Here is a 25,227-nt window from a genome sequence, read left to right as displayed (position 1 = left end):
GTGAAGGGTGAAAAAAATAGGTGAAAGAATTAAGCAAAACAACAAAACTTCATAGACAAACAGCAGTATGGTGATCACCGTATGGAAAGGGAGGTGAGGAGAGGTAGAAGAGGGTAGAGGGAAGATAAATGGTGATGGAAGGAAACTTGACTGGGTGGTAAATACATAAAATAATTGCAGATGATGTATTATAGAATTGATTGAACACCTGAAACCTATATAATTTTATTAACCAATGCACCCCAATACATTAAATAAAATAAGTACATAAAAAGGTGTGATTAAACTACTGCATATCCCATTCCTTGTTCCCAGTACATATACATTCTACCGATTGCTATCTCATTTTAGCTTGATCCTGCAAATAAGGTCACTAGGCTCTTTCTAGCCATGGTCACCTTTGCTGGTTGATTGTAGTATCAGCAAAGAGCAGTAGGGTTAGTAGTGGGAGTGGTCATAATAGCTGTTGTGGAGCTCTCATGACAGGTCTTGTGTTGGCTTAAGTATTTTATATGCATCAATTCAGTTAGTGTGCTTCTCCCAATCCTAGTGGGAGATTTTATTACCCCTTTTTTATAGATAATTAAGCTGAGGTGCAATGGGATTAAGTGACTGAAATAACTGAACCTTTTACATCACTGTCAATGTCTATAATTTGGATTAAATAATGTTAAATCAACTCAATATGAGATAAGTGGGACAGAGGTCTCTGAGGAAAGGTGGACTTTTCGGCATCTCCGAGACAGGGCAGGTACTCAAGCAGCTTTCGTTTGGATGGGTTAGTGCTCGTGCTGTACCTGTTGTAAGTATCTGGAATATCACTTATGCATGGGGCCTACTAAGGAAAGCACTTTGTGTTTTGATGTGCAGGGAAACCCTTCAAGTCATGCCTTTAAGAGCTACCTCTTACATGAATGCTAATTGGGTACAAGATGATCAAGGGCTTTGGCAGTAAACACAATGGCTGATATCTAGACCCTTGTTAGTGGACAAAAAGTAACATGTGGCATGATTCAATACCCTTGTTAGTGTCTTGATATTCAGGGCTCCCCTTTCTAAGGTGAGTCAGTTGAGACACATAAGACTTTTGGTTCTAATTCTGAGGGGACAGTTCTAATTCAGGGGAAGCAAGATGGCATTAATGAGCGTTAGCTCACCACATAATGATCTGAATGATTTTCATGGTTGCATCGGTCAGAGCATTGAAGAAATCCACCAGAACCTGTCCCTTTTCTCCCATTTTTCCAATGACAAGTCCAAAGACAAGGCAAAAGACAATCAAGCCGAGGACATTGATGCCATCTGAATACATGCCTACGACTTTGTATTCCTTTGTTTCATTCTGTGAATCAAAACCAAGAAAATATATTGATGCATGGTTATAATCTTGTTAGACTGCATAGGCATTGAAATGAGAAGATACAATAGGCAAACATAATAAACCAGTGATCTACCAGTCAGAGTCAACAATACTTTGGGAAATATAACTAAAAATACAAAAAAGAGAACCCATCTATGTATATATCACATTTTTTACTGCCCCCACCTTTAGCCATTGAAGTTTAAAGTATTTTTTCTGCTCTATCTCTCAACAAATCCATATGTGAATATTTCTTTTGAAGATTTCTTATTATGGGATGTTTTACATTTTTTATTTCATTTTTAAGTATTATATATGTCTCCTTTCCCCCCATTGTTTTACATTTTTTGTAAGAACTTCAGAATCAAGGTACTTGCAGGGTTATTTTAACTACTCACTATATTTGGAGGCTATATAAAAAGAATAGGAACTAGTAATGCAGGAAACAGAAAATATTGACCAGTGTGGACATTTTTAGGGCATTTTATTGGTTTATCCTGATAATGAAGCATGAGAACATTCTTGCCCTGGCTGGTGTGGCTCAGTTCGTTAAGCATCGTCCCATGCACCAAAACGTCACTGGTTCAATTCCTGCTCAGGGCACATGCCCAGGTTATGGGCTGGATCCCCAGTAGGGGGATGCAGGAGGCAGCCAATAGATATTTCTCTCACATAGATGTTTTTCTCTCCCTCTCTCGTTCTCTCTAACATAAATAAAAACATATTTAAATAAAGAACATTCTTTACTGCCTCTAATTTTGAATGACCAATAGGATTTTGGAGATATAAAAGTTAACCAGCCCGACCAGCATGGCTCAGTGGTTGAGCATCAACCTATGAACCAGGTGGTCATGGTTTGATTCCCAGTCAGTGCACATGCCTGGATATATATATATTTTAAAAGTTAACCAGGTTCCTACTATTAGGAACCATTTGTTTGCTTTATCCTGTGTAAGAATAGCATGAGATTTACTGAGAGATTTCATAAGGACATAACATAAATTGACAAGCCCCTGGGGCACCAATTATTTCTCAATTATGATGTGATTTAATCAAACACATTTACCAAGCAGCTGGAGTGTGCCAACTGCAGTGGCTACAACATAAGGTCATCAGTAAAAGGGGAAAGATTTATTCGTTTTGAAAAGAAACAGTAAGATGGTGTGTAATTAACTGCACAGCCAAGCTATGAGTTATAGGCATCCTATGGAACCTGGGGACATGGATGAGGGCTGTGAGGTTACCATTAAGAAATGGTAAGCCAAGGCAAAAGTCATCCTGTATCCTGCTTGGAGAATTCCTACCCATGTTTTATGGCTCTCCAACGAATTTAAGCCATCCTGTTGAATGCCCCGGAGTACCCTGTTCTTCCCTGTTGTAATATTCATCGCTCTTCATACGAGGGCAGATGCCACATCTGTCTTTTCACTATTGCAATCCAATGTTTGGCAGGGCCTGGCTCAGGGAGGGTGATCAGAAAATGCTTGTGGAACCACATCAAAGGCAGGAATAAGGAGTAATGACGGAGGCTGATCAGGATAGGATAGAAGGGGCCCACTGGGAACTGAGCCCAGAAACTAGGGAGGAGCTGGGGGCGCTGGACCTGTCAGAAGGGTTAACTGGGGAGTAAAGGCTTTCTGCAGGTGGAAGCAGGGAGCCAATGGTGGCCTAGTTAATCTGAATTCTTAAGTCTACTGAACATTTATCTTTTCCTTAAATTTTCCCTTCCTGTGTGAAGGCAGAGAACATTCAGGAAAAAACCTACTACAGGACTAAAAAATGTATTACTTCAGGCCCATACATTTTAAGCCTTCAATAGGGAAATCCCTAAAGCTCTCAAAGCCCATTGATTTTAACTATGAGTTCATAGCAAACTCTAGGTGGCAAAACCTAACCCGAACTGAAACGAGGCCATGTATGGTCTATTTCTTGTAATTTGGCAGAATATTCATAAATTTGATGCAAGACTATGGATGTGCTTGATTCTAGAGCAGTGGTTCTCAACCTTGGCTGCACATTAGAATCACCTGGGAATCTTTTTGAAATCCTGAAATTCTGTTTCCATGTTACTAATGTTGTGGCCCCACCCCATAACAAAGAAGCAGAATTTTTGGAGGTGAGGCCCAGAAATCAGGATTTTAAAAAAGATTCCCAGGTGATGCTAATGTGCAGCCAAAGTTGAGAACCACTGTTCTAGAGTGTTGTTGCCAGTCCTACTTCAGGGAAGTGTTTTAACATGTACACTCACCACCTGGCCCATCTAACGTGGAAAACCATGGATCTGCATCACATCTGGGCAGAAAGTTTCAAGAAAGAAATTGTGGGCCTGCATTCTGCATTTACATCGTCGTGCAAACCGAGAGCAGTTCCCAGAGGTGCGCACCTCAGCTCTACGGAGTGGCAGAGATACAGAGGCAACAGGGCTCTCTCTCCTCCATTGGTTCAATGGCTGCTCATTATTCTTGGTAGTTAGGTTCTATGAAGTGGTCACCAACACTGAATTAGCGAATACTAATGCATTGTTTCTAGGGAAAATGTATGAGTAAGTTCTTGGGAATCAATGTTCACACCATTTTCATCAAATCATCCACATATGACCTACTTTATACATGTTTCTGTTCAGAGACGACCTTATTTCTATATATACTGTTGATTCATTAACACTGAATTCACAACCCACACACTAGAACTCATGCCTGAATGAAGTGTATCTAACATACTGTATTCTCTGGAAGGCACACTGGAGCCCTCTTTATTTAGGAACCATAGACAGCACTTCAGCACTATGGTTGGGGGATATTTTAAACAGTGAAATTACCATGAAAAGTACAAAACTGAAAATGTGGCATAAGCGCACCACGAAAAGACACGTGTTAATAGCATGAGAGCTGAAACAAGAAGGCAGAGCAGAGCTGTGTTCAGCCTCTGCTGGGAACACATGTGCATTGGGCAACTTAAATTTTTCACCGCTCCATGCACGTCTGCGAATGACACGAAAACGCCTGAGTGTTGGTTTTGAGGTTGCAAATACATTTTAGCAAGTAGGTGAATTCATAAAGTGTGGAATGCATGAATAATGAGGATGGACTGTACTTCCATCTCCTTCTCACTCACATCTCAGGCCCCGTCTACTGGGGAGGGGGCGTGGGCAACAAGGAAGGAAGCAGTACCTTGGCAACAGCAGTTGTCATGACGGCTGTGACAGATGCTCCCGTCATATTCATCCCTGGCTCACTGGGAGGACTCACTTCTTTCCGCGTGGTTTTATACTGCACGTTAGAAGAAGAAAACCCAAGAAACAAATGAAGCAAGTTTTTTAAGCACCTGAGGCTAACTCACAGGAATACAGTTACTTTGGCAAACAAATACCACTGAAAGGTTCTACCTCTGATGCCTCTGTTGGCTCCAGGTGTTGACAGAACCTCTTATGAGGCTTTGGAACCAAAAGTGGAATTGAGAAATCCAACCCTCTGATGCCCACAGCCACCATTCAATGATGTCAAAGTGTTCTCTCACTTTTATAAGAAAGGACAAATTAATGGAGCAACAAAGTGAACGAAATTATCGGTGTTCTTTGTAGGTGCTTTGACAGACTCAGGAATCCTGTGCATCATTTTTTATTCTATTTATTATAACCTGGGAGAAACCTCACCACTTTGATAAATGTAGTCACTATGACTTTAATAAACATCAACTACTATATGATTGTTCCAAAATCAACGTTGTTTTAGGGCTATTCCATGAGATTTCTGTTGACTCCTCCTTCAGCCCCGTCTGGTTCTGTGGAGCTTCAGCAGAGAGGCTGAAGAAAGAGCTAGTATACCCTCACACCAGGCCACGCCTACAGGCTCTGCCAACACCGAGAACCTCACAAGCGACCACTGTGGCTGAAGCGCAAAGGCACCCCTGAAATAGAGGTGGTTCTGTGTGGTTGGAGCTCGGCAGCGAGCAGTTTAATTGCCGCTCCTGCTGGTATACACAGAGGTCTCTGTGCATATAATTTATGTAAATCAATTCAGCACTTTGCGATAGACTCAGCTGTCTAAGTGCATAGACAAACGAGAGAAAAAGACATGAAGAAAATGGAGTGGACAGATTTTTAAACTTTCCTAGAGAAAAAAATATCATGGCGTTGTTATATTGTGCCTTAGAGTGTCAGCAATGGGGAGGGAATGATTAAGGAAAAGACCAAATACCAGGAACACCAGCCACCTTGTGGGTCAGACACTGATCTGCCCACAGGAGTGAAAGAGGAGATGGAGGCTACTTTTTCCACTGCATGGCATCTCCCCACAGTCTAAATCTATTCACAAATATAGTACAATGTGGTTCTACAAAAATGGGTATGAGAAGCCATGTTCTAAAACATTCATTGGCAGGGTAGAGGGGGTCAATGAGGAAAAAAAGGGACATCTATAATACTTTCAACAATAAAGAGAAAATTTTAAAAAAGAAAACAAAACATTCATTGTTTGACATTTTTTTCTGATTCGCTCCGTTTGAGCCCCTTTTGGGGGGCGGGGGGGAGTGGAGAACATAAAGGAAATGGGAGCGGAATAAGCTACAATAGGCACTTACGTCACTGTGACCAAAAGACCAGGGATACAGTACAGAGGAGGCACCTGAAATTCCTCCATTCCCAGGTACATGTCCTGCCATTTTTGATGGGCTAATTCCATTTGTTGGGTTATGGCAGGAAAAAAGAATTGATTGGTAGTGGGAAGAGGGGAGTGATGTGGGCAAAAGTCAATATTATTACCTGCTGAAAACAGGCTTGGACAAGGTTCTCAGGGAACATATTCCTGTTGGAGACATGAAAAGCAGTATTAAGGTAAGGCAGAAGTGTTTTGTTTTGTTTGTCATACCCAGTACATGGGTGGAAATGAGTGTAACATAGAATCAGTCCTCTGGTTTCTCTTCTGGCTTCTTTACATAATACTTCCTTGTAGTGAGATTTATTCTTCCCTGCTAAGCTTCAACCAAGAATAGGAAGCTCCACTAACCAAATGTTCCTTAACTGACTCACTGAGGAGCCGATACACATGCTGTCCTGGGGGAAACACCACACTGGCAGGTGGACACTCGCAGTTAAGAGACGACTTTAATATTCTGCACATTTCTGTTTTCATCCATGAGAATGTATGCTTACCAAGAGTCCACTGCATTTCTTCCCAAATTCTTGATGCCAACTGCAAATATCATTGTCGTTACTGAATTAAAAATTATGTAAATCAAGGAAATACGAGTGTGAGAAGGAAGGTATGATTTCTATAAAAACTAAGCCGAGTGCCTGGAAACTCAATCAAGCCAAGTGACTAAAACTTCTGCAGATAAATTAGGTATGGGAAGGCAACTAGAATAAAAAGGGAAACTGGAAGGATTCAGCACTCTGCTTTCTTTGCAAGTCTAAGGGTTTTTGTTGCTCCACTTCATAGAAACTGAATCTGGAAATTCTAGACGATGCATTTCTGTTGCACCCTGCAGCGTATGCAACAGAAATGGTAGGAAATTACAATCAACTGACACACTCGAAGAAAAGACCTGACCCTATGTAAAAAATTGGCAAATAAACCCGTTTAAGTTTTAACTATATACAAAATATGTACTGCATATATATCATTTTTGATGATTCTCTTCTTTAATTGCTATTTATTAACTAACCAATTTCTAGCCCTAACCGCTTCAGATTAAGAGGGTTTTTTCCTGTACAATTAAAAAATGTATTTCTTCAAATGTGCTTCAGACTGACTACCCAGCATCCTACTGCAACAAGCATACTTTCTGCATCTCTGTCCATCCTAAGTCCTGCCAGAGGAGCTCATTCCTTCCATGCCCTTTTGGAGCCATGACTCCGCAAGCAGCACTGGCTACGTAATTTGCAGGGTCCAGGGAAACATGAAAATGCACAATAATTTAAAAATTATTAAAATTTCAAGATGGCAATAGCAGATCATTATAGTAAGCCTGGGGCCCTGTGTGACCACACAGGTCAAATGCCAATGAAGCCATCCTGCTGGCAAGACACTCACCTGATCAAGTCTAACATGGCATCGACAGTACTGACTTCAGGGCTGCTGCCTCTCCTGTCAATTTCACCCACTTTCTGGCTGACACCAGGCTTGATGGTCACCACCAGCACGATACCTGTGGCCAAGGAGAGCATCCACAGAGCAGTGAGACCCTTCCAGCGCACCCAGCACCCCCAGTGCATCCTTGTTGAACCCTCTGGACATGGTGGAACCCCGGGGTCCAGCCAAAATGCTGAATCTCAGCTGCGACTTCAGCAGCAGCCTTAATTACTATTCCATTTAAATGAAGCAGAAGGAACTTTTCCCATGTCTTTATTTAAAGCGAAGGGGCTACCCCTTCTCTTCGTCCATCCCCTATCTCAAAAAAAAAAAAAAAATCAATGGCAAAAATATCCTTGGGCGAGGATTTAAAAACATAATAAAAAAAAGAGAATAAAAATGAAGGGGCTATATTCCAGAATTGCTTCTGGAAACACCTGCTGACAAGAATGTTCTTTTTTCTTTTTTTTAAAAAATTATATTTTATTGATTTTTTTACAGAGAGGAAGGGAGAGGGATAGAGAGTTAGAAATATCAATCAGCTGCCTCCTGCACACTCCCTACTGGGGATGTGCCCACAACCAAGGTACATGCCCTTGACCGAATCAAACCTTGAGTCCACAGGCTGACGCTCTCTCTATCCACGGAGCCAAACCGGTGAGGGCTATTCTTTTTTCTTTATTTTAGCTTATGAGGTAAACCTAGGCAGGGCATCCTTAAAGTATCAAGCTAGGTCATAATGGACGGACCATATTTTCTTCACAAAAGCATGCCAAAGGTACAGAGCAGCTCTATTCCCTTAGAACGTTCTCCTTCTTTCAAGTGGAATTTATACTTGGCAAGACTCAGCCATTAGCTCTCACTACTGTGTGAAGTTTGAAATGCACTCAACTGCCATCTTTCCAGAAATCTTTTGTAATTATACTCAACTCCACTACTATAGACTCATTGCTCTAAAGATTGTATAAGCTCTTGGCTCCACTTCCTTCCATCCAATGATCTTGGAGACGTATAGAGCTGCCGCCCTCTTTCTGTTCTTACTAGAGACTGTAATAAAGAATACCATAGCTGAAATTCAGTCACTATTACATTTTCTTCACATAAAAGGTGCATGTAGACTTCAAGCCAAAAAGCTTCATGGTAGTGTAACAAAACTGCTTTCTAATTTTCTAAAAAAATGCACATTATAAAAAGCCCAACCACCTTTTAAGTGAAAAGTCACAATTATACAGAGGAATAAGAATTCAGCGATAAATTTTACCTAGAATGACAGCAATGAGAGTGGTGCAGAAATAATATGCAACAGCACGCAGCCCAATTTTTCCAGATACGTTGGAATCCAATGCAGCGACACCTGAAAGGGGGGAGAAGTCAAATTACATTACTTTTAGGAAGACTGATTTACAGGACTAGTGATGAGTCAATCCTTAAGGTGTGAAACAAAGCTGAGAGCTGTCGCTGGATCTCTTGGGCATATCGCACACATTTGGACAATATGTGAAGGGTGAAAAAAGCAAAATTCCAAACACAGAATTAAGAGATGGGAGCCTACTGAGAGCTAAGTTCCCCTTCTTGGCAAGCCCTCACTGCCGCTGCCCATTGTGAGCGTCCTGCCTTGGGCTCCTCTTGGGGGGTGGTCATGAGACACAGTCAGAAGGAGTCCTCCTTCTGCATTTGGTTGCCGTGTGGGTGGGGAAAAGGTGGGAGAGGACATAAAGGGGATACATGATGATGGAAAAAATAAAATAAAAAAATTTAAATATATGAAAAAGAAGACCGTTATCAAGATTTGTGTACTATGTCACTCAACATCCTTTTGGAATTCAGTATCAAGGAAGAGTTTATTTTAAAGAACTGAGATAATTCTTTCCTCATGTAATGAAAATCAAATAACCCCTTCATCCTTTTGTTAGGAGGCTCAGAGTCAACTAAAAGATAACTTTTACATATGTGTTCATGATAATTATCTGATTAAAAAGAGAAAAATATAAAGAAAACAAAAATTACTTCAGCTCATCAGCCATAGTCAAAATTCTGGTGATTTATCTTCCAATATGTTTTCCTCAATTTTTTGTAAACATAGCTGAGATAATTTTATAGTTTTTAATCCTCTCTCTTCCTAATACTGTATTATAAACATTTTTCCTTATTATTATAAATTCACCCTGAAGAAGGCTACATAATTTGTCCTGAGGCTGTACCATAGGTATTTAATCATCCACTCACTGCTAGATCTTTAAGTAGTCTCAGGGCCAAAGTCAGTAATATATCACAGTAATTTCACTAACCATTCTGGCTAGCATATTTTTTCTTCTTTTATTGATTTTCAAATTGCTTCTATGTTAATTTTATTGTGTGTGCCTTTGATTGTGACACACCTAAAAATTCCCATTTTATTTTATTTTTAAATTGTTTTTATTGATTTTCAGAGAGAGAGATGAAGGGAAAGGGAGAGAGAGAAACATCGATGAGAGAAACATGGATGGGCTGCCTCTTGCATACCCCCTATTGGGGATCGAGCCCATAACCTGGGCATGTGCCCTGACCAGGAATCAAATTGGCAACCTCTCTCTGCAGGGGTCAATGTTCAACCAACTGAGCCATATCTACCAGGGCTAACAAAGATTCCATTTTTATAGAGGCAGGATATAAATAAAAATTTCTGAAAGCATAGGAAGATATATGGCCTCGTTGTTAGATGCAGTTTCAAATGAACTTTGACTGCCAATAAAACTCTTGAATGTTGCCTGGATTTGCACGGGTTGTCTAGAGTGCCAAGGATGGCTGCAGAGGTGGAAGGAATACACCTTTCCTTGCCAGAAGGCCTTGCCCTCCATCAGGGATGCTCATATAAATGGAGTCAATGACGCAGCTCTCTAACCAGACCTCTCCCATGTGGGACACATGAGAAACAAGCAAAACATCTTTCAGCAAGCTGTCATTTGGAGGTTTCAGACTACCCCTCTGATTTCCAAAAAGAGAATCACATTTTGATCACCAAGAAAATGATTTCTTGAGCTTGCAACATGCGTGAGTTGTGTCATACTGTTTGCAAAACCTGAAGTACAGGGCAGCAGGAAAATGAAGAGGTTGTCATGAAGCAACCCCAGAGAAAAGGTAGTAAACATGTAGGCTATCAGTACACACAGGTAGCTTTTATATTCACTCCTCACACTATAAAAGGCCTGTCTATTTTTTTTATGTGACTGGAGGATTATGCTCCTCACATATAATTGAACATATCTGATATAGGAAAAATCTCTAAGGAAGCTATCACCTCTCACTCTAAACACATCATTCCTCTGACTGTTGACTGCTCCTTTGGAAGTTAACATTTTGGGGGAAGGGGCCTTGACTTCTTTAACAGCCACCCCAGAATGTTGTTAAGGGCCCATTCTCCAACATCTGGGACAAGTTTGTGCAATTACTATACATATACATATGGTGGAATACTGCAACAGTCACATCCTGGAATAACCATGATCATCTTTTTCTTTGGGAAAAATGCAGTTTGGTGTGTTCAGAAGACTTTCTTTTCCTAATGGCAAGACAATGAAAAATAACAATTCTGCAAGAAACAACAACAAAATTAAGAGACTTAAGGCCACAATTCAGAAAAAAGTGGACTATTTCATATTTAGTTTTGGTCTCAAACAAAGAGGAAACAATAATGCAAACATATCAGTTTGTTAAGTATATAACTACAAAATGTGCCTATCCCATTTTAGAGCTCTGCATATTATTCTGATAAACAATTAAGTATTAACAATAAGCTAGGTTAAAAAGATGAACAAGAAAATCATCAAATTAACAGAACTGAGTCACCTGTATAAGTGCCGGTAGCCCTGACCTAAGAGACGATCTATTTTCAGATATATTGGCCCTTGATTGATGTCCAATTTAAGCAGCTCCCAGCCCCCAAGGTGCTGATAAGTGATAGGCTCACGGGGTGGTTGCAGAACTGTTCTTGGGTATGTGTTTCATGTCTCCTCAGGATTTCCTTCTAGCAGTGAAACAAATTAAATCTATGTGGGTAACTGTTCCCAGCATATGTTAATACTAGTATGTCTTCATTTGTCTTAATGATGAGGCGGAGGGCTGGTGCCTCTGCTTCTATTCTAGGACCCAGGCGCCAATAAAAGGCTTCGTACTAATGAGATTCTCAGTGGAAATATCTTAAACAAATACATGCCCAAAGCAGGCAGCCAGCTTCTTCACGCTGGAGTACAGCAACTATCTTGTAGTTATTTGCAGGAAGAGCTTTGTTTTCCATTCCTCAAATTTACCCTAGTCCTACAATTCTTCTGGACATATCAGAAATGTATTAAAATCAACAACCGTACTTCTCTGCCTCTCTCTGGAGTTGCCCTCTACCTCCCAGTCATCACTGACTGAGGGCAGAGCTGCCCCCAAATCCAGGCTTTTGGACAATTTATAATGTGATGTTGAGAATAGGGGCAGTGACCACTGGAGAGGGAAGGAACATAGGTAGGGAAACAGCCTAATCTTTGAAAACCTCTATAATAGGAACATTACTAAAGTTAACTTGAATATAAAATGCCTGTCTGCATGGTCTAAATGCCCCACCTGTGAAAAACAACAACGATGATGATGATAATTATACACAATGACAACAGACACTGTGTACTGAGCAATGACTCAATGTTGAGTGCATCACCTTTAATTTTCACTATAACCCTATGAGATTAGGCATCATTCCCCCCATTTTATAGAGGAGAAATCGGTGGTTCAGAAAGGCTAAGTAACATGCCGTGGTCCTATAGCTGGTGAACGATGAAGCCAGGAACCCGAATCCAAGTGTGACCCCAAATGCCATATTCTTAACCACTATGTCATACCAGCTCTACCAACAAGCTACAAAGCTCTAGACCAGGGCTGCCCAATAGAATTTCCTGCGATGATGGAAATATTCTCTTTGTGCTGTCGACTGCAGTAGTCACAAGCCACATGTGGCTAGTAAGCACCTGAAATGTGGCTAGTGTGAGTGAGGAACTGAATTTTGATTTTAATTAACCTCAATTTAAACAGCCATATGTGGGTAATGACTACCATCCTGGACAGCATAATCTCTAGACCTTCCCAGAGTGTCCAACATTTAGTGGGTGCTCAACAATGTTGAAGGAACAAACTCAAGCTTGATTCCATTACAAAGACACCCTCTCCACCTTGCCAGCACAGGGGCAGGGGAGAGGATGAAGGGAAACCATCATCTCCAGGTATGCATTTCCTTCACCACCCTGGCCACATTGCTCCAAGGCCTGAGGTTTCTTCTTCACCGGCCCCTAGTGCAATAAATAAATAAGTTGCTCTGTGGATGTTGTGTTCGAAGCCTTCCACGTGAAGAACAGCTGCGCTTTTTATGGGCGGTGTTCTTACAAAGTGAGCTCATTTCAAAGATCCACATGTGTCAGAGATTAGGAACTCGGCAGGTAGTCTCCTTAGAAACCATGTGCACAGGGCAGTTTGGCTCGGTTTCCAGGGCGACGATCCATGATAGACCTCCATTGGAGAACACATTTAGCATCTTAGTGCCTCTCTCCCATTTCTTTCATTATTGTGTGCTCCACCCCACACCCCACTCTCCTCCAGCCTTTTAGACAATTTTTTCCTTATGGCAATCCCATGAAATTTTAATACCATAGACAAAGTTTACATCTGTTTATGTACTAAATAAATACATGTATTTTTTTTTTTTTTTACATAAAAAGAGTAAGTTTCTATCCCTTAACTCCTACCCCAAACCAGCTTTTGTTGCCTTGGGGGCGATATTGCTCCTGTTGAGAACATGGAGTCTAGCTTGAGGGATACCGTTGTGTGAATAGCACCTTAATCCAGAAGGCAGTGCCTCTTCATCAGTTCCTCTGTCACACTAGTTACCTTCCAAGTGTTCACTAGCTACAAGTAGCTAGTGTCTACTGCAGTGGACAGCACAAGCAGAGATCATGTTGGGAAGTGCTGGTCTAGAATTTGTAGCAGGTGGATAGAGCCAGTACGACACAATGGTTAAGAATATGGCCCCCACCACTTACTGGGGAAGGCCAGTTCCAAACAAGTGAAACATCACCATGCTTTATCCTGGGGTTTTACTCTCAATAGTAGGGAACAGTTCTGAGGCTGGGCTGTGCTCTAGAAACAGGAAGACAATCTAAGGTTGTCCTTGGAAGTGGGGGGCACCTGCTAGCTCTTTATTTTAAGAAACCACACTTGCTTTTTCACTTTGGGAGGAGGTTCTGATGAACTGAGTTGCTGGCTCCTGGCCCAAACACTAATAATCGATTAGAACTAAACACTTGAGGGCAGAAGACTCCTCTGAGAGCTCCCTGGTGTAGCTTACCACCCACTGGAGAACAAAGTTTTCATAACTATCTCTCCATATTGCCACTAAGAGTTCAGCACTATTACTGGACGTTTTTTGGCCTGGCGGCTGATGGTGCTTCACAACTTGGAATGGACACAACCAGGAAACTCACTATTGCATCCCTGCATCCGGATGTCACCTGCAGAGAGCCACCGGTATAGGGAGAAACAAACATTGGCTTTGGCGGGACAGATTGGGCTCAAATCCCAGCCTTCTCCTTTCCAGACTCAGTTTCCCCACCTGTCAAATGAGGTTTTAAGTGCCTCTACATCTTAAAGGGTAATTGTGAGGAGCACATGGCCAACCTCATTTTATACAGCTGTTGTGAGGATTAGAAATAGTATCTGTAACACACCTAGCACAGTGCCTAGTCCAGGGGTGGGCAAACTTTTTGACTTGAGGGCCACAATGGGTTCTTAAACTGGAGTGGAGGGCCGGAACAAAAGCATGGATGGAGTGTTTGTGTGAACTAATATAAATTCAAAGTAAACATCATTACATAAAAGGGTACGGTCTTTTTTTTCAATAGTTTTATTCATTTCAAACAGGCCAGATCTGGCCCGCGGGCCGTAGTTTGCCCACGGCTGGCCTAGAACTTAATTTGTATTAGTGAGTAGATTCCATTATTCTTGAATGAAATGATCACTATCAAGTGTGTCACTGAACAAATGGAAGGCATTTAACAAGGGTCAGCTCATTCATTCCCTCATTCTTTCTTCCATCATCCTGGACTCCTTCATCATGTGGTCACTAAAGAAATCTCTAAAATACATGAATCAGGCCATTTCACATGCATGTATAACCCTCTGGTGGTACTTAAACCAGGAAATCCTTAATCCGGCTAACAAAGCCCTGCATGAAGAGTGCCTGCCTGCCTCCCTGTCCCAGCTGGTGCCACCTTCCTGTCGCCTCCTCCTACCCTCTGGAGCCCAGGGAGCTCCCCACCACTTGAAGGCTTTTGCACAGGCTCCTCCCTCTGTTGGACTACTCCTGCCCCTTCTCCCCGCTTCGTTTGGCTACTTTTAAGTCCTTTCCTCAGAGACCTTCCCTGAGTCTCAGGATGAACCAGGCTCCTCTGTTTTCCTCATGTGCATCTTGCTCATGTCATTTTTCACACCGTTTATCAACGGGTTCATTTAACTACTGTCTTTCTCACTAGACTAGAAGCTCCTTGATGGCAGGAGGCTATCTGCCTGCTCACCAGTGTGGATGCAGTGCCTGCACACAGAGGAACTTGAGAAACACATATGGACAGAATGAATGACCTGGTTGTTTATGGACAGCTGCCTGTCCTCAGGGCCCCTCTTCCCAAGGTCTGGTCCCTGGGTAGCAGAATGTTCCAGAATGGAATTCCAGACTCTGTGTCAGTCCCAGGTGCTGCCCTTAGGGTCTGTGTAATCTTGCAAAAGCGGCTTCATTTCTCTTCAACCTCCAGTTTCCTTATCTCTAAAGATGGAGATAAGGTCCTACCTAATGTACTGTTACATTGGGCTGCTATGAGGATCCAATAAACAGGGTCACTGCCCAGAGAAAACAAGGCTGGATATGAGTTCACTTTGTTCATCCAGGGTACAGGGAAGTCTCTGCAGGTTCCATTATACCTGGGATGATGAAAGGGAAGAGAAAAGGCAGAGGGGAGCATGCAAAATATATTTCTGTGCATGCTTCCCCTGGGACATCTATTTTTCTTAGAGACATTAATACAAAGAACTCCCCTAAATAGTTACATCGCCAGCATAGGCTATTCTGTGAAGTTAAGGAAATAACCTGGTCCTGAGGCAGAACCAACTAAAGGTCACTTTGCAGCCTCTGTCAGCAGGCCCACATTTGATGTTCAGAGTGTGTCAAGAGGCTGCGGGCTGCCTCAGCAGTCTGGGGAGCTGTCTGAACACTTTTTCAATACCACAAAGTGCCGTGGTATTTGCATTGGGACCGATTTCTTAGAAGACGCCACGAGCTTTTAGAGGCGGCTTAGTGTCTAAATAAGAGCATTAACCAGACCTCAGAGGATCTGGGGACTCGGCCACTCCTCCCTTCAGAGCTCATAGGAATGCTCTGACATCAGGATAGCTAAGAGCTCTGACACATCTCTGGTTTTCTACCACAACCTAATTATCACCTAGCTCTCTCTTTGCTTCTCCTTATAAAACGGGTAGACCAGGCTTCTGCGTAGAAGCTACCTGAATGCTGGTGAACTTCATAAACCAGCCACAAAGCAAGTCTTTTTTATATTGTTTTCATCTCCAGAATGGGTGCATTGTGTGCACTCCCAGTGTATGGCTCAATTCTAATACTGGCCTGATAGTGTCTACTGCCAATGCAGGGACTTCCTTGAAACTATGGATGAAAGAAAAACAGGTTCTATGGCAGGAACCTCCCAAGGTGATCTGATCATAAATTCCTAACCGAGCAGGTCATGGTGGTAGTCACATTCCAGACATATAACTATTTCAGTAAAAGATGTACCTTTGCCTTAAGCGAACCCAGTCCATTGTTTTCATGAACCTGAGTTAACTCACCTTTGAAATGAACATAACCACCCTGAAGAGAAACTGCAAAACTGTCATCCTCCAGAGCATTTGAGATCTTGCTTCCTGGCAATTGTCACCAATTTTGGCTCAAATAAACTACAGACATTCTCTGCAGGTTTGGATGTTTCTTACGTCAACATTTCTGACAGTTTAGACAAAAGAGTAAAGAACTAGATAGCACTTCAAATGCACCAGGACACTGTTATGTAACACGGTACTGTCACTTCCCTGTTTTACAGTTGAGGCAAAGTTAAGTAACTGGTTCAAGGTTTCACAGCTAGTTAATGGCAAAGCCAGGATTCAAACCCAGGCAGTCTGTCTCCTATGGCTGCACTCTTAACCACTAGACTCCCTTGCCCTCCTATCTATGTCTGATACTAACGAAGACTCTTTGCTTGACCAAACTTTAGTCAGGCTCCTGCACCTTCCCCTAGGCCCATTTACACTTCCTTGTAAGATCTAGTTTTAACAAGAACCCTGCTAAGTCAATTTAATCAGAACCCTCCACTCTTGATATTGGATCACTGACATCTACTTAGGTTCCTTAGTCTCCACCATCTCCCAGGTGATGTCTGATTACCCTGGCCTACCTTCAGCAAGAATCAGGTTAGGCCAATTCAGCCAGAATCCTCTTTACCCCCGGATGCCTCCTCTTAGTAATCCATCTACTTATCCCTCCCTTTCGAGGTGGACATCAATTTCTTCTTGCTCAGTATATCTCCCCCCACTGCAAATCCCATTGCAGTGGTCCTGGTCCCTATCACAATGGGCCTGAATAAAGTCCACCTTTATCCAGGGTCACTGAATTTTCTTTTCTTTCAGAACACTTCCCCACCTGAAGATTGTCACTGTTTCCCTTTGGAGAGAATGGCACAGTGGGGAGTCGCTGCTAAAAGTTGCTTCTCCACACCTGCAGGCTCCGGTCTAAACCCCTCAGGAAGGCACACAACCTCACGAAGCCACATGCTCACCTTTCATTTCCACTCCTCTTCCCCATGTTTCCAGCATTCCAAAGTCTCACAGTCCTCCCAAGATGCCATGCCTTCTGCTATTTTCTTCTTCCAACAATGTCCACCCCCCACATCATCTAATTTCTATTTTTTCTTTAAAACTGCACCCCACTGTCCCCTCTTTTGTCCTCATCTGCACAAAGCACTTATCACACAGAACTGCAATCCACTTTCTCTTTCTTGCGGGACAGGACTTCTCTTTATATCTGTGTGCCTAGGACAGAGCCTGGGGCACCAAAGATCAATGAATGAATGCGTGGTCTTCCATGTCCATGCATTCAACACATAGGAGGTACCTTAGAATCCCTGCAAGGTTCCTTAGATCCTTTTTTAAAGAAATAAAACTAGGTTAATTCATCGTCAAAACAGAGCTGTGAACCAGTATAGTACCAGTTTAGGCAGAAGGGACAGCCTAGTGAGTTCTTTAGGCTTTACTATCTCAGAGAGAGACTGAAGCAGGGCATATTTATCTCTTGCCAGTTTTCATTTTATTACTGTTCCAAGTGGCACGTTCCTTCATACACTACATGCCCCGTCCTTCTTTGGATAAAAGGCACTGTAGAAATCCAGTTGATATAATTAAGTCCTCTGGCTTCAATAGTTGTGTTCTAACTCAACACAAACTTCTTGGTGGTCTTAGGGAAACGTATACTTCATGTGTGCAGAACTGCTTCCAGTGGCTCTCAACCTTCTGGCCCTTTAAATACAGGTCCTCATGTTGTGACCCAACCATAAAATTATTTTCGTTGCTACTTCATAACTGTAATGTTGCTCCTGTTATGAATCGTAATGTAAAATCTGATATGCAGGATGGTCTTAGGCGACCCCTGTGAAAGAGGCGTTCGACCCCCAAAAGGGTCGCGACCCACAGGTTGAGAACCGCTGGCTTAGGCCATCTTATTTTCTTGGTTCCCAAACAAGGCTGAGGAAAGAAAAAAGGGGTGCTCTTTGAAATGCAAGCAGAGCCCAGTGGCTCCAGATGTTGCCAATGAGGCAAGATGTTCACTCTCGGCCTGTATGGAGTTTTAAGTTCATAAGCCACTTTGAAATGGCAATTTTCGTAGAGACTGAACTATATAAAAAACCACCATGTTTCAAGAACAGCACACACACTTTCCCTCAGAGGTAAGTACCATATGATTTCACTCATATGTGGAATCTAATGAACAAATAAACTAACAAGCAAAATAGAGACAGGCTCATAGATAGAGAGAGCAGACTGACAGCTGTGTGTGTGGGTGTGGAGGGGGGGCGGGGGAGAAGGAGGGAAGAGATTGAAAAAAAAGAGCGAGAGAGAAAATGTTTGTTGGTTTGTCACCAGGATTCTACCTGACTAGACTGTATCTTTGAAGGTCAGAATCTAATCTTATCTTTCATCTCAGCTTGGGCTAGAACCTGGCTGGCCTCCCATTTTTTGTAAATAAAGGTTTTATTGGCACACAGCCATGCCCAGTCATTTATCTAATGTTTATCTTTTCTACAACAACCAGTTGGGTAGCTGGACAGAGACACACTGTCCTGAAAAGCCCCAAACATGCACTGCCTGGCTCTTTACAAGAAGCTTGCATTCTCCCACTTGAAAAGAAACGGACTCACATAGGTATTCTCCAGCTGGCTGTTTAATACATACTGGTTATAGCGAAGCCTTTCATTTCTTTTCTTTGTTAAAAAGTGGTGGAAAACCTCTGCCCTGTCAGCTGAGATCACACCCTAAAAATTTTGAAATCCTGAAATGGAGTAGCAACCATTTAAAAGTTTGGAGCCTTTAAAAAAATTTTTCCCTCCCCATGGTGGAGTCTTAAATTTATCTTTGGGGAAGCTCCCTTAAAGGTAAGTCTGTTACCCAATCAGTGCTCTTGTGGAAACTGGAAAGTCACTGACAAACATCACACAAGTTTTTATCGAAGTCATCAGTACTAGGGTCCAGGTCTCAGGGTCCTGAGGTGGTGGGAAAGGGAAAGGCTTGGTGTAAACGTGGGATGCAGAGAGCTGCAAACCGGTGCTGCTTCTTGAGGAGCCAGCATCTGTAGGAAATCCAGAGTAAGATGCCACAGGAGGGGGTAGGAATGAGTGTCTTGCTCTGGAGGGGGACTGTGCACAGGAGCCACGTGGACTTGGTATAGCCCAAACTGGACAAACTCCAAGTCTGCCAAGTTGGGTGGGTATGCTACATACAACACAGCTGGTACTAAAGGTATTCATTCTAGTGTGAGTCTCCTGATGAGGCCCGCGCAACAAAGCCAGCCCCTTGAGGCTGTGGTAGAGGTTTTCCCTGAAGTGGATATTCCATAATAGCAAGCGAGGTTGCTCCTGGCCAACACAAAAGGGCCTCTGTGATGATGAAACTCTTCGCTCTTAGAATCTAGTGTTGGGTGATGCGCCTGGTGCGCAGCAATGCCTAGAACATCTTCGTGTATAAGAATAAGCTGGTCGCACACTCATGGAGGCGGATCGACAGCTAAGCAGAGGGGCAGCCCTCTTAGGGGACCCCGAGGCTCTCAGAAGAGCCCCTTCAGGGAGCAGCTCTGTGCCACTGTTGATGTTTCACCTCCTTTTATCCTTCAACCTTTCAGAAAACTTTGTCCCAAACAGCAGCCTAGTCTTTGCTGTGCTATGAAGAATTAAATTCTCATTCTCATCTTGGGATGAGAAGCAGAGGGGAGCTCCTCAGAGTCAGAGGAGTGGCGGCAGCCACAGGAGACCCCACAGGTGGCAGCTGTGCCCAGGGGAGCACTTCTGAGGCGCATCCTGGAAAGATGCTCTGGGAACCTCTGGGAGTGGGAGCTGAGGGGCTGTTCCTTTCCTGTGCTGCCCGTAGGAAGTGAAAACCATCATAATTTGGGCATGAAAGAAAATGTGACCCGAATTTACACTCACTGGCTGGTGAGACTGGAGTAGGATTTTCCGGGGACACAGTACTCAGGCATGTTCAAAGCCATTTCCCCTGCTAGTTCCCTCGTGGTTTGATGTAAATAGAGCTTCCAAACCTAAATGTTAACAGGGCCCACAGTGTGCATGGCACCAGTGTCCCTCAGATATAAATTATGGGTAAAATTTTGTGAGTGCCTACATTGTCTGTCTGTAAAAACGCCTTGAGATTATGTCTACTGTCCCTTCTCGCTCTCTCCCTTGTTAAGGCAAATTCCAGACATTGTCATTTCAAACCTACATAATCCCATATACATTTAAAACTGACATTTTCTTGCATAACGAATACCATTATCCCCACAGACGTATCAACCATTTCTTGGCGCCATCTAATAGCCAGTCTGTATTCAAATGTTTCTGATTCACATGATATCGGATCCTCACCATCACAGGAAGAGGGATTCTCCTCATTTTTTTTAAAGCTATAAAGGAAGTACTTTTAGGTTAGCAGCGGCTTTAACAGCAGAGGGTTTTTTTCCACTTGTTACTTTGATGAGAGCATTGCCTTTATGCAGGAGCACAGGTTCTTAGTCTTGGGCCTCAATTCTTGCTGTGTCTCTGTCTTTAGTTAATGCATCCCCGGGGCTCATTCAACTCACCCAGCTTCCAACATGCATCCTCTGCTGGCCTACTGGATGTATAAAATAAGCTACTGATCTGTGGATTTATAAAGGCTTCTGAGATGTGAAAGCAGCTCCTCCTGTGTATTTCCTAACTTCTGCTTTACCCTCCTGACTGCACTAGTATTATTACTTTTTTCGTTTAGTCTGACAACTTAAAAACGTGCATAGGGAATTACTGTTCCCATCCTGCTTTGCTCATGTCCCTTGAATCTTTGACCATTTTATTGATCTATGTCAAAGGTATGGGGAGTGGTTCTGCTCTCTGAGTCCTTTTTAACTGCTGGGGGTTTAGTGAAGGAAAAATGGAGTCCTGTGCTATAGCTCCAACAAAACAGCTGGGTTATATGAGTGGAATGCTGAAGGTTGTAAATTATTTCCTAGATTATATGCAGGGCTAAGTAGCACCGAAAACAGCCAGACTGCAAAAATCTTACTACTTACTGACTGCCAAGAGCAGTACATGTTTTCAAACATTATACAACTAGTATATTCATACATGTATTATCTTCTAAAGCCTGGTTTACTGCATGAGTTTTGGATTTGCTGACTAATTTGGATCAACTTCCATACCTTCCTCCATAGACACAAATTCTAAGGAGCATCGATCACCAAGTGGTTTATGAACTTTGTGAAACTACATGCACAACACAGTATGTAAGTACAATGGTGAACATTTTTCGTGGGAGAGAGTCCAAAACTTCCATCATGGTTTCAAAGGAGCCTGAGAAAACACTATGACCCTTTGATCTGGAAAAAAATTCTAAAGGGTTGTCACAACAGCAATGCTCACAGGGGCCGGAGATTAACATAAATGAGTGAAGTGGATGAGGTATTAGGCAATAAGGAGTGGTGGAAACTGGTAGCCTCAATTACATTCACTCCAACTACATAGAGTAGCTAGCTATCTTTAAGCTCCAGATCACTGTTGGTAGGTGGGAACATAGGTTCAAGTGTTTCCTGGTCTTACTTTTTCTCCCCCCAACCAAGCAAGCCAGAAATCTGGATGCTTACATGAAATCTTCCAAATTTTAAATGCTGATAATAATTTCAAGTTAAATAAAAAAACATTGTATGGTACGGACAACTGGTCTGCTGACTTGGTCCTCAGGCTTGCAGGGCCTAACCGAAGCCAGGGATTTAAAAACATAATTAAATTCATAAATAAAAATAACTAAACGCTCTCTTCAGATCTGTAATAAGCCAACAACACCAAGACCATTTAGGAACAAGGCTCCCAAGGGATTCTAGTCTCGTGGTTTGGCATTTGACAAGTTCAATGGCCAAATCTATAGCAATGCAACTACTGAATGTGCGGATCCTGACATCCACCCTTCCTTCCCCAGCCAATGTCCAGTACTCTACCTAGGTCAATCCCAGGCCTCTTTAGTAGCAGTGGGAAAAATGTTCCAGAAGAGGACATGTCAAGAATCCTAATATAGACCATCTAACCACTACAGTACACTTGAAACTAATACAAAATAATATGGAATGTAAACTGTAATAGAAAAACAAGAATCCTAATTACATAGTTATATACAACCTTGGTTGTCCAGCTGACAGCACTAATAGATTGTCATGCCACATTTTGCTTATTGCCAGAATTAAGATAAGTACAAGAAACTGAAATGCACAGAGAAGTTTACCAGAACCAGACAAATAATACCTTTTGTAAACCAAATTAATTTCTTGCTCTTTAAAGGGAATCTGCAATATAATGATCAGTAAGGGAAAAATAATTTCCAAATTTAACTGCGTCACAAGTTTAGATTTAAAGATACTAGGCTTTTAAAATATGGTGCAAACCTATAATTGAACCTATCCCACAGGATGTGGCTGCTGGCACCCTGGGACCATTTGCAGGGCAGGTATGTAGCAGGCTCTGAGTTCTGTGGAGGATTGCAAGTGGGTGAGGAGAAGGGGGAGAGGACCCTGAAGGCAGCTGCTGAGAGGATCGAGGGCAGGACGGCTGCAGTTGGGAAACAAATGAGTGAACTATGGAAAACGTGATCAAAACTGACAACCACATTTCGCCTGAGAACACTGGCTGACATTTCAGTGAAAAAACTTTCCTTTTTTTTTTTAAACTTCAGTGCCCTGGATAGAGTTTTATTTATAATGTTTGAAAATGGTCATATGAATATTTGCGCTCTGGTAGATAGTACCACAAAACAATGCCACGTTGTGAATAATGGAATATTTCCACTCAAGCAATTATACACTTTCCAAGTAAGGTATGTGAGAAAGTGTGTATGTTACATCAAATACATTTTGATTTTTCCCATAATTAGAAAAGAGCAATTTAAGGTACCTGTGATCATGCTGGATACAATTAGTGGCAAGATGATGAGTTTCAGCATCCTCATTAGGATTTCTCCAGGAAAGGCAAAGTAGAACTTCTCCAGATTAGAGAGTTTGCTGTATTCTCGAACCAAGACTCCTATGCCAATCCCTAAAAAAAAAAAAGGGAAGGAAAAAAAAAAGAACATTGTTGAGTTCTCTTGTATAAATTTCTATGGAAAAATACTCCCACCAAATGCAAATTTTAATGGCAAGTTTAGATAATCTCCCAGGAGTCTGTAAATTTTAGACTTAAAAACCAAATCACATTTTAATGAATGGGAAGTACACATAATTTGGTAAACCTGTAAAAAATATTCTTCACGTGAAAAATTGTTTTTAATTTATTTTCTTCTTCAATCATGTTTATTATAATGACAAAACATCACAAAATACTGTGAGAAAGAAAATAATCATCTTGATCGACCCAATACAGTATAACTTTGGTTTTTACACAGCAACCTTATATTTTGTCTAGCTTAGATAGCTTATGTATTTTATAGTTTACATAACTGTTTTCATTTTCTATTCTATTATAATTACTTTTTATAACTTCTATAAAAAACTCTTCTGTTTATGCAACTTTTATAATTTTAATAGCAACATAAGATTCTGTTGGTTTGACATATTTACCATATTGTTGAACAATTATGTACTCTAATGCTTTGCATTCTTTTCAGGTCTTTTTAGATAATGATGTGTTCAAGTTTGTTTGGTCAAGAGCTTTATACAAAGTTTCTAATCCTGGACATTTAGGCTTATTATGTGAGTAGGGGAACGTTTACTATCAAGACATGTTATACATTCTCTGAAAGCTTGCCTTATCTACATGAAATCCTTCTGTTGTGATGACTTGGATAACTAAAAAATCACAAATTTTAAACATGTCTTCTTTATCCTCTCCCAAATGGTTCCAATAATATCTAACTGCCCTACGCCATCCCATTCCCCACAAACCCCATTCAGAATCCCCCCCTTTTAAAACCAAGAAGTAAAATGGGCTGCGATGACTAGTGCATCAACTTCTGAGGATGACAGGCTAATTGGAGGTAAGATGACTAAGAAGCAGGAAGATTCCAGGAGGATATCACTGGATACGCTAATTTACAAATGTGAAAATTTAGAGTTGTTTGGGCATCGTTAAGAACTCCAGGGCAATGAAAAGAGATGTGAATTATAATCAGTATTAGAGTTTTCATTTAAATTCAGGTATACTTCCCATACCTATTAGTAGACCAAGTAGATGCACCTTACAAGATACATTTGTGTAGTAATATTATTCTTACTAGTGGCTTAATTTTATATTCCCACATATTTTACTTTTGCTTTCATCTCTTTATTTTGTGTATGCATTACTGATTTCTGATCAGCCACTTTAAATTATATATATATAAATTATATATATATAAATTATATATTTCATGTTCAAAGGCTGTTAAATTGCGTTGTTTACCCATATCTTCAGAAAAAAAATCACTTCTACTGTCATGTTAAACAACCTGCTTCCCTATTTATAATGGTCTGGCCCTCTAGCAACTTCAGTGCAAAATTATAGCTAATTTGCCTACATACGTCAGGTGGTCATAATAATCTGGCCACTCAGTGTATATGTAAACCCCAAAATGTAAGATACATATTATGAGTTTAAGAAGCTTAGCTATATCTTCAGAAAAAACATCACTTCTGTTGTGGTAAACAACCTGCTTCCCTATTTATAATGGTCTGGCCCTCTAGCAACTTCAGTGCAAAATTATAGCTAATTTGCCTACATACGTCAGGTGGTCATAATAATCTGGCCACTCAGTGTATATGTAAACATTTCCCAAAATGTAGCTAAGACAGGAAAAAAAAAAGGCTTTATTATCAAACCCATTTGGGTCGTATTTCAGAACCTAGTGTTAGAGACTCCTGAGTAATTAAGGTACACCAAGGGTTCAAAATATTTTAAGTGAATTTAAAAAGCTTTTCGTGCTCACTTCCTCCTTAATAAA

General features: G+C 41.5%; 1 protein-coding gene across 5 annotated transcripts in view; it reads right to left on the bottom strand.

Moving 5' to 3' along the window:
- SLC1A1 (solute carrier family 1 (neuronal/epithelial high affinity glutamate transporter, system Xag), member 1) overlaps window positions 1-23,400 on the bottom strand; it is a 37,135-nt gene extending 13,735 nt beyond the window's left edge. For all 5 annotated transcript variants that reach the window (XM_015566888.1, XM_015566889.1, XM_015566885.1 and 2 more), the window contains exons 1-6: window positions 23,208-23,400; window positions 8,690-8,782; window positions 7,390-7,504; window positions 6,120-6,162; window positions 4,531-4,629; window positions 1,158-1,342 (exon numbers count right to left, since the gene is read on the bottom strand). In XM_015566888.1, the coding sequence (XP_015422374.1) occupies window positions 1,158-1,342; window positions 4,531-4,629; window positions 6,120-6,162; window positions 7,390-7,504; window positions 8,690-8,782; window positions 23,208-23,385 (713 nt within the window). In that variant the 5' untranslated portion in view covers window positions 23,386-23,400. The remainder of the gene's footprint in view (window positions 1-1,157; window positions 1,343-4,530; window positions 4,630-6,119; window positions 6,163-7,389; window positions 7,505-8,689; window positions 8,783-23,207) is intronic.
- Between the last annotated feature and the right edge of the window lie 1,827 nt (window positions 23,401-25,227).

Source organism: Myotis davidii, unplaced genomic scaffold, assembly GCF_000327345.1.
Source record: "Myotis davidii unplaced genomic scaffold, ASM32734v1 scaffold83, whole genome shotgun sequence".
Classification (NCBI taxonomy): domain Eukaryota; kingdom Metazoa; phylum Chordata; class Mammalia; order Chiroptera; family Vespertilionidae; genus Myotis; species Myotis davidii.
Note: the sequence above shows the minus strand (reverse complement) of the source record. Positions and strands in the feature narration are given on the sequence as shown.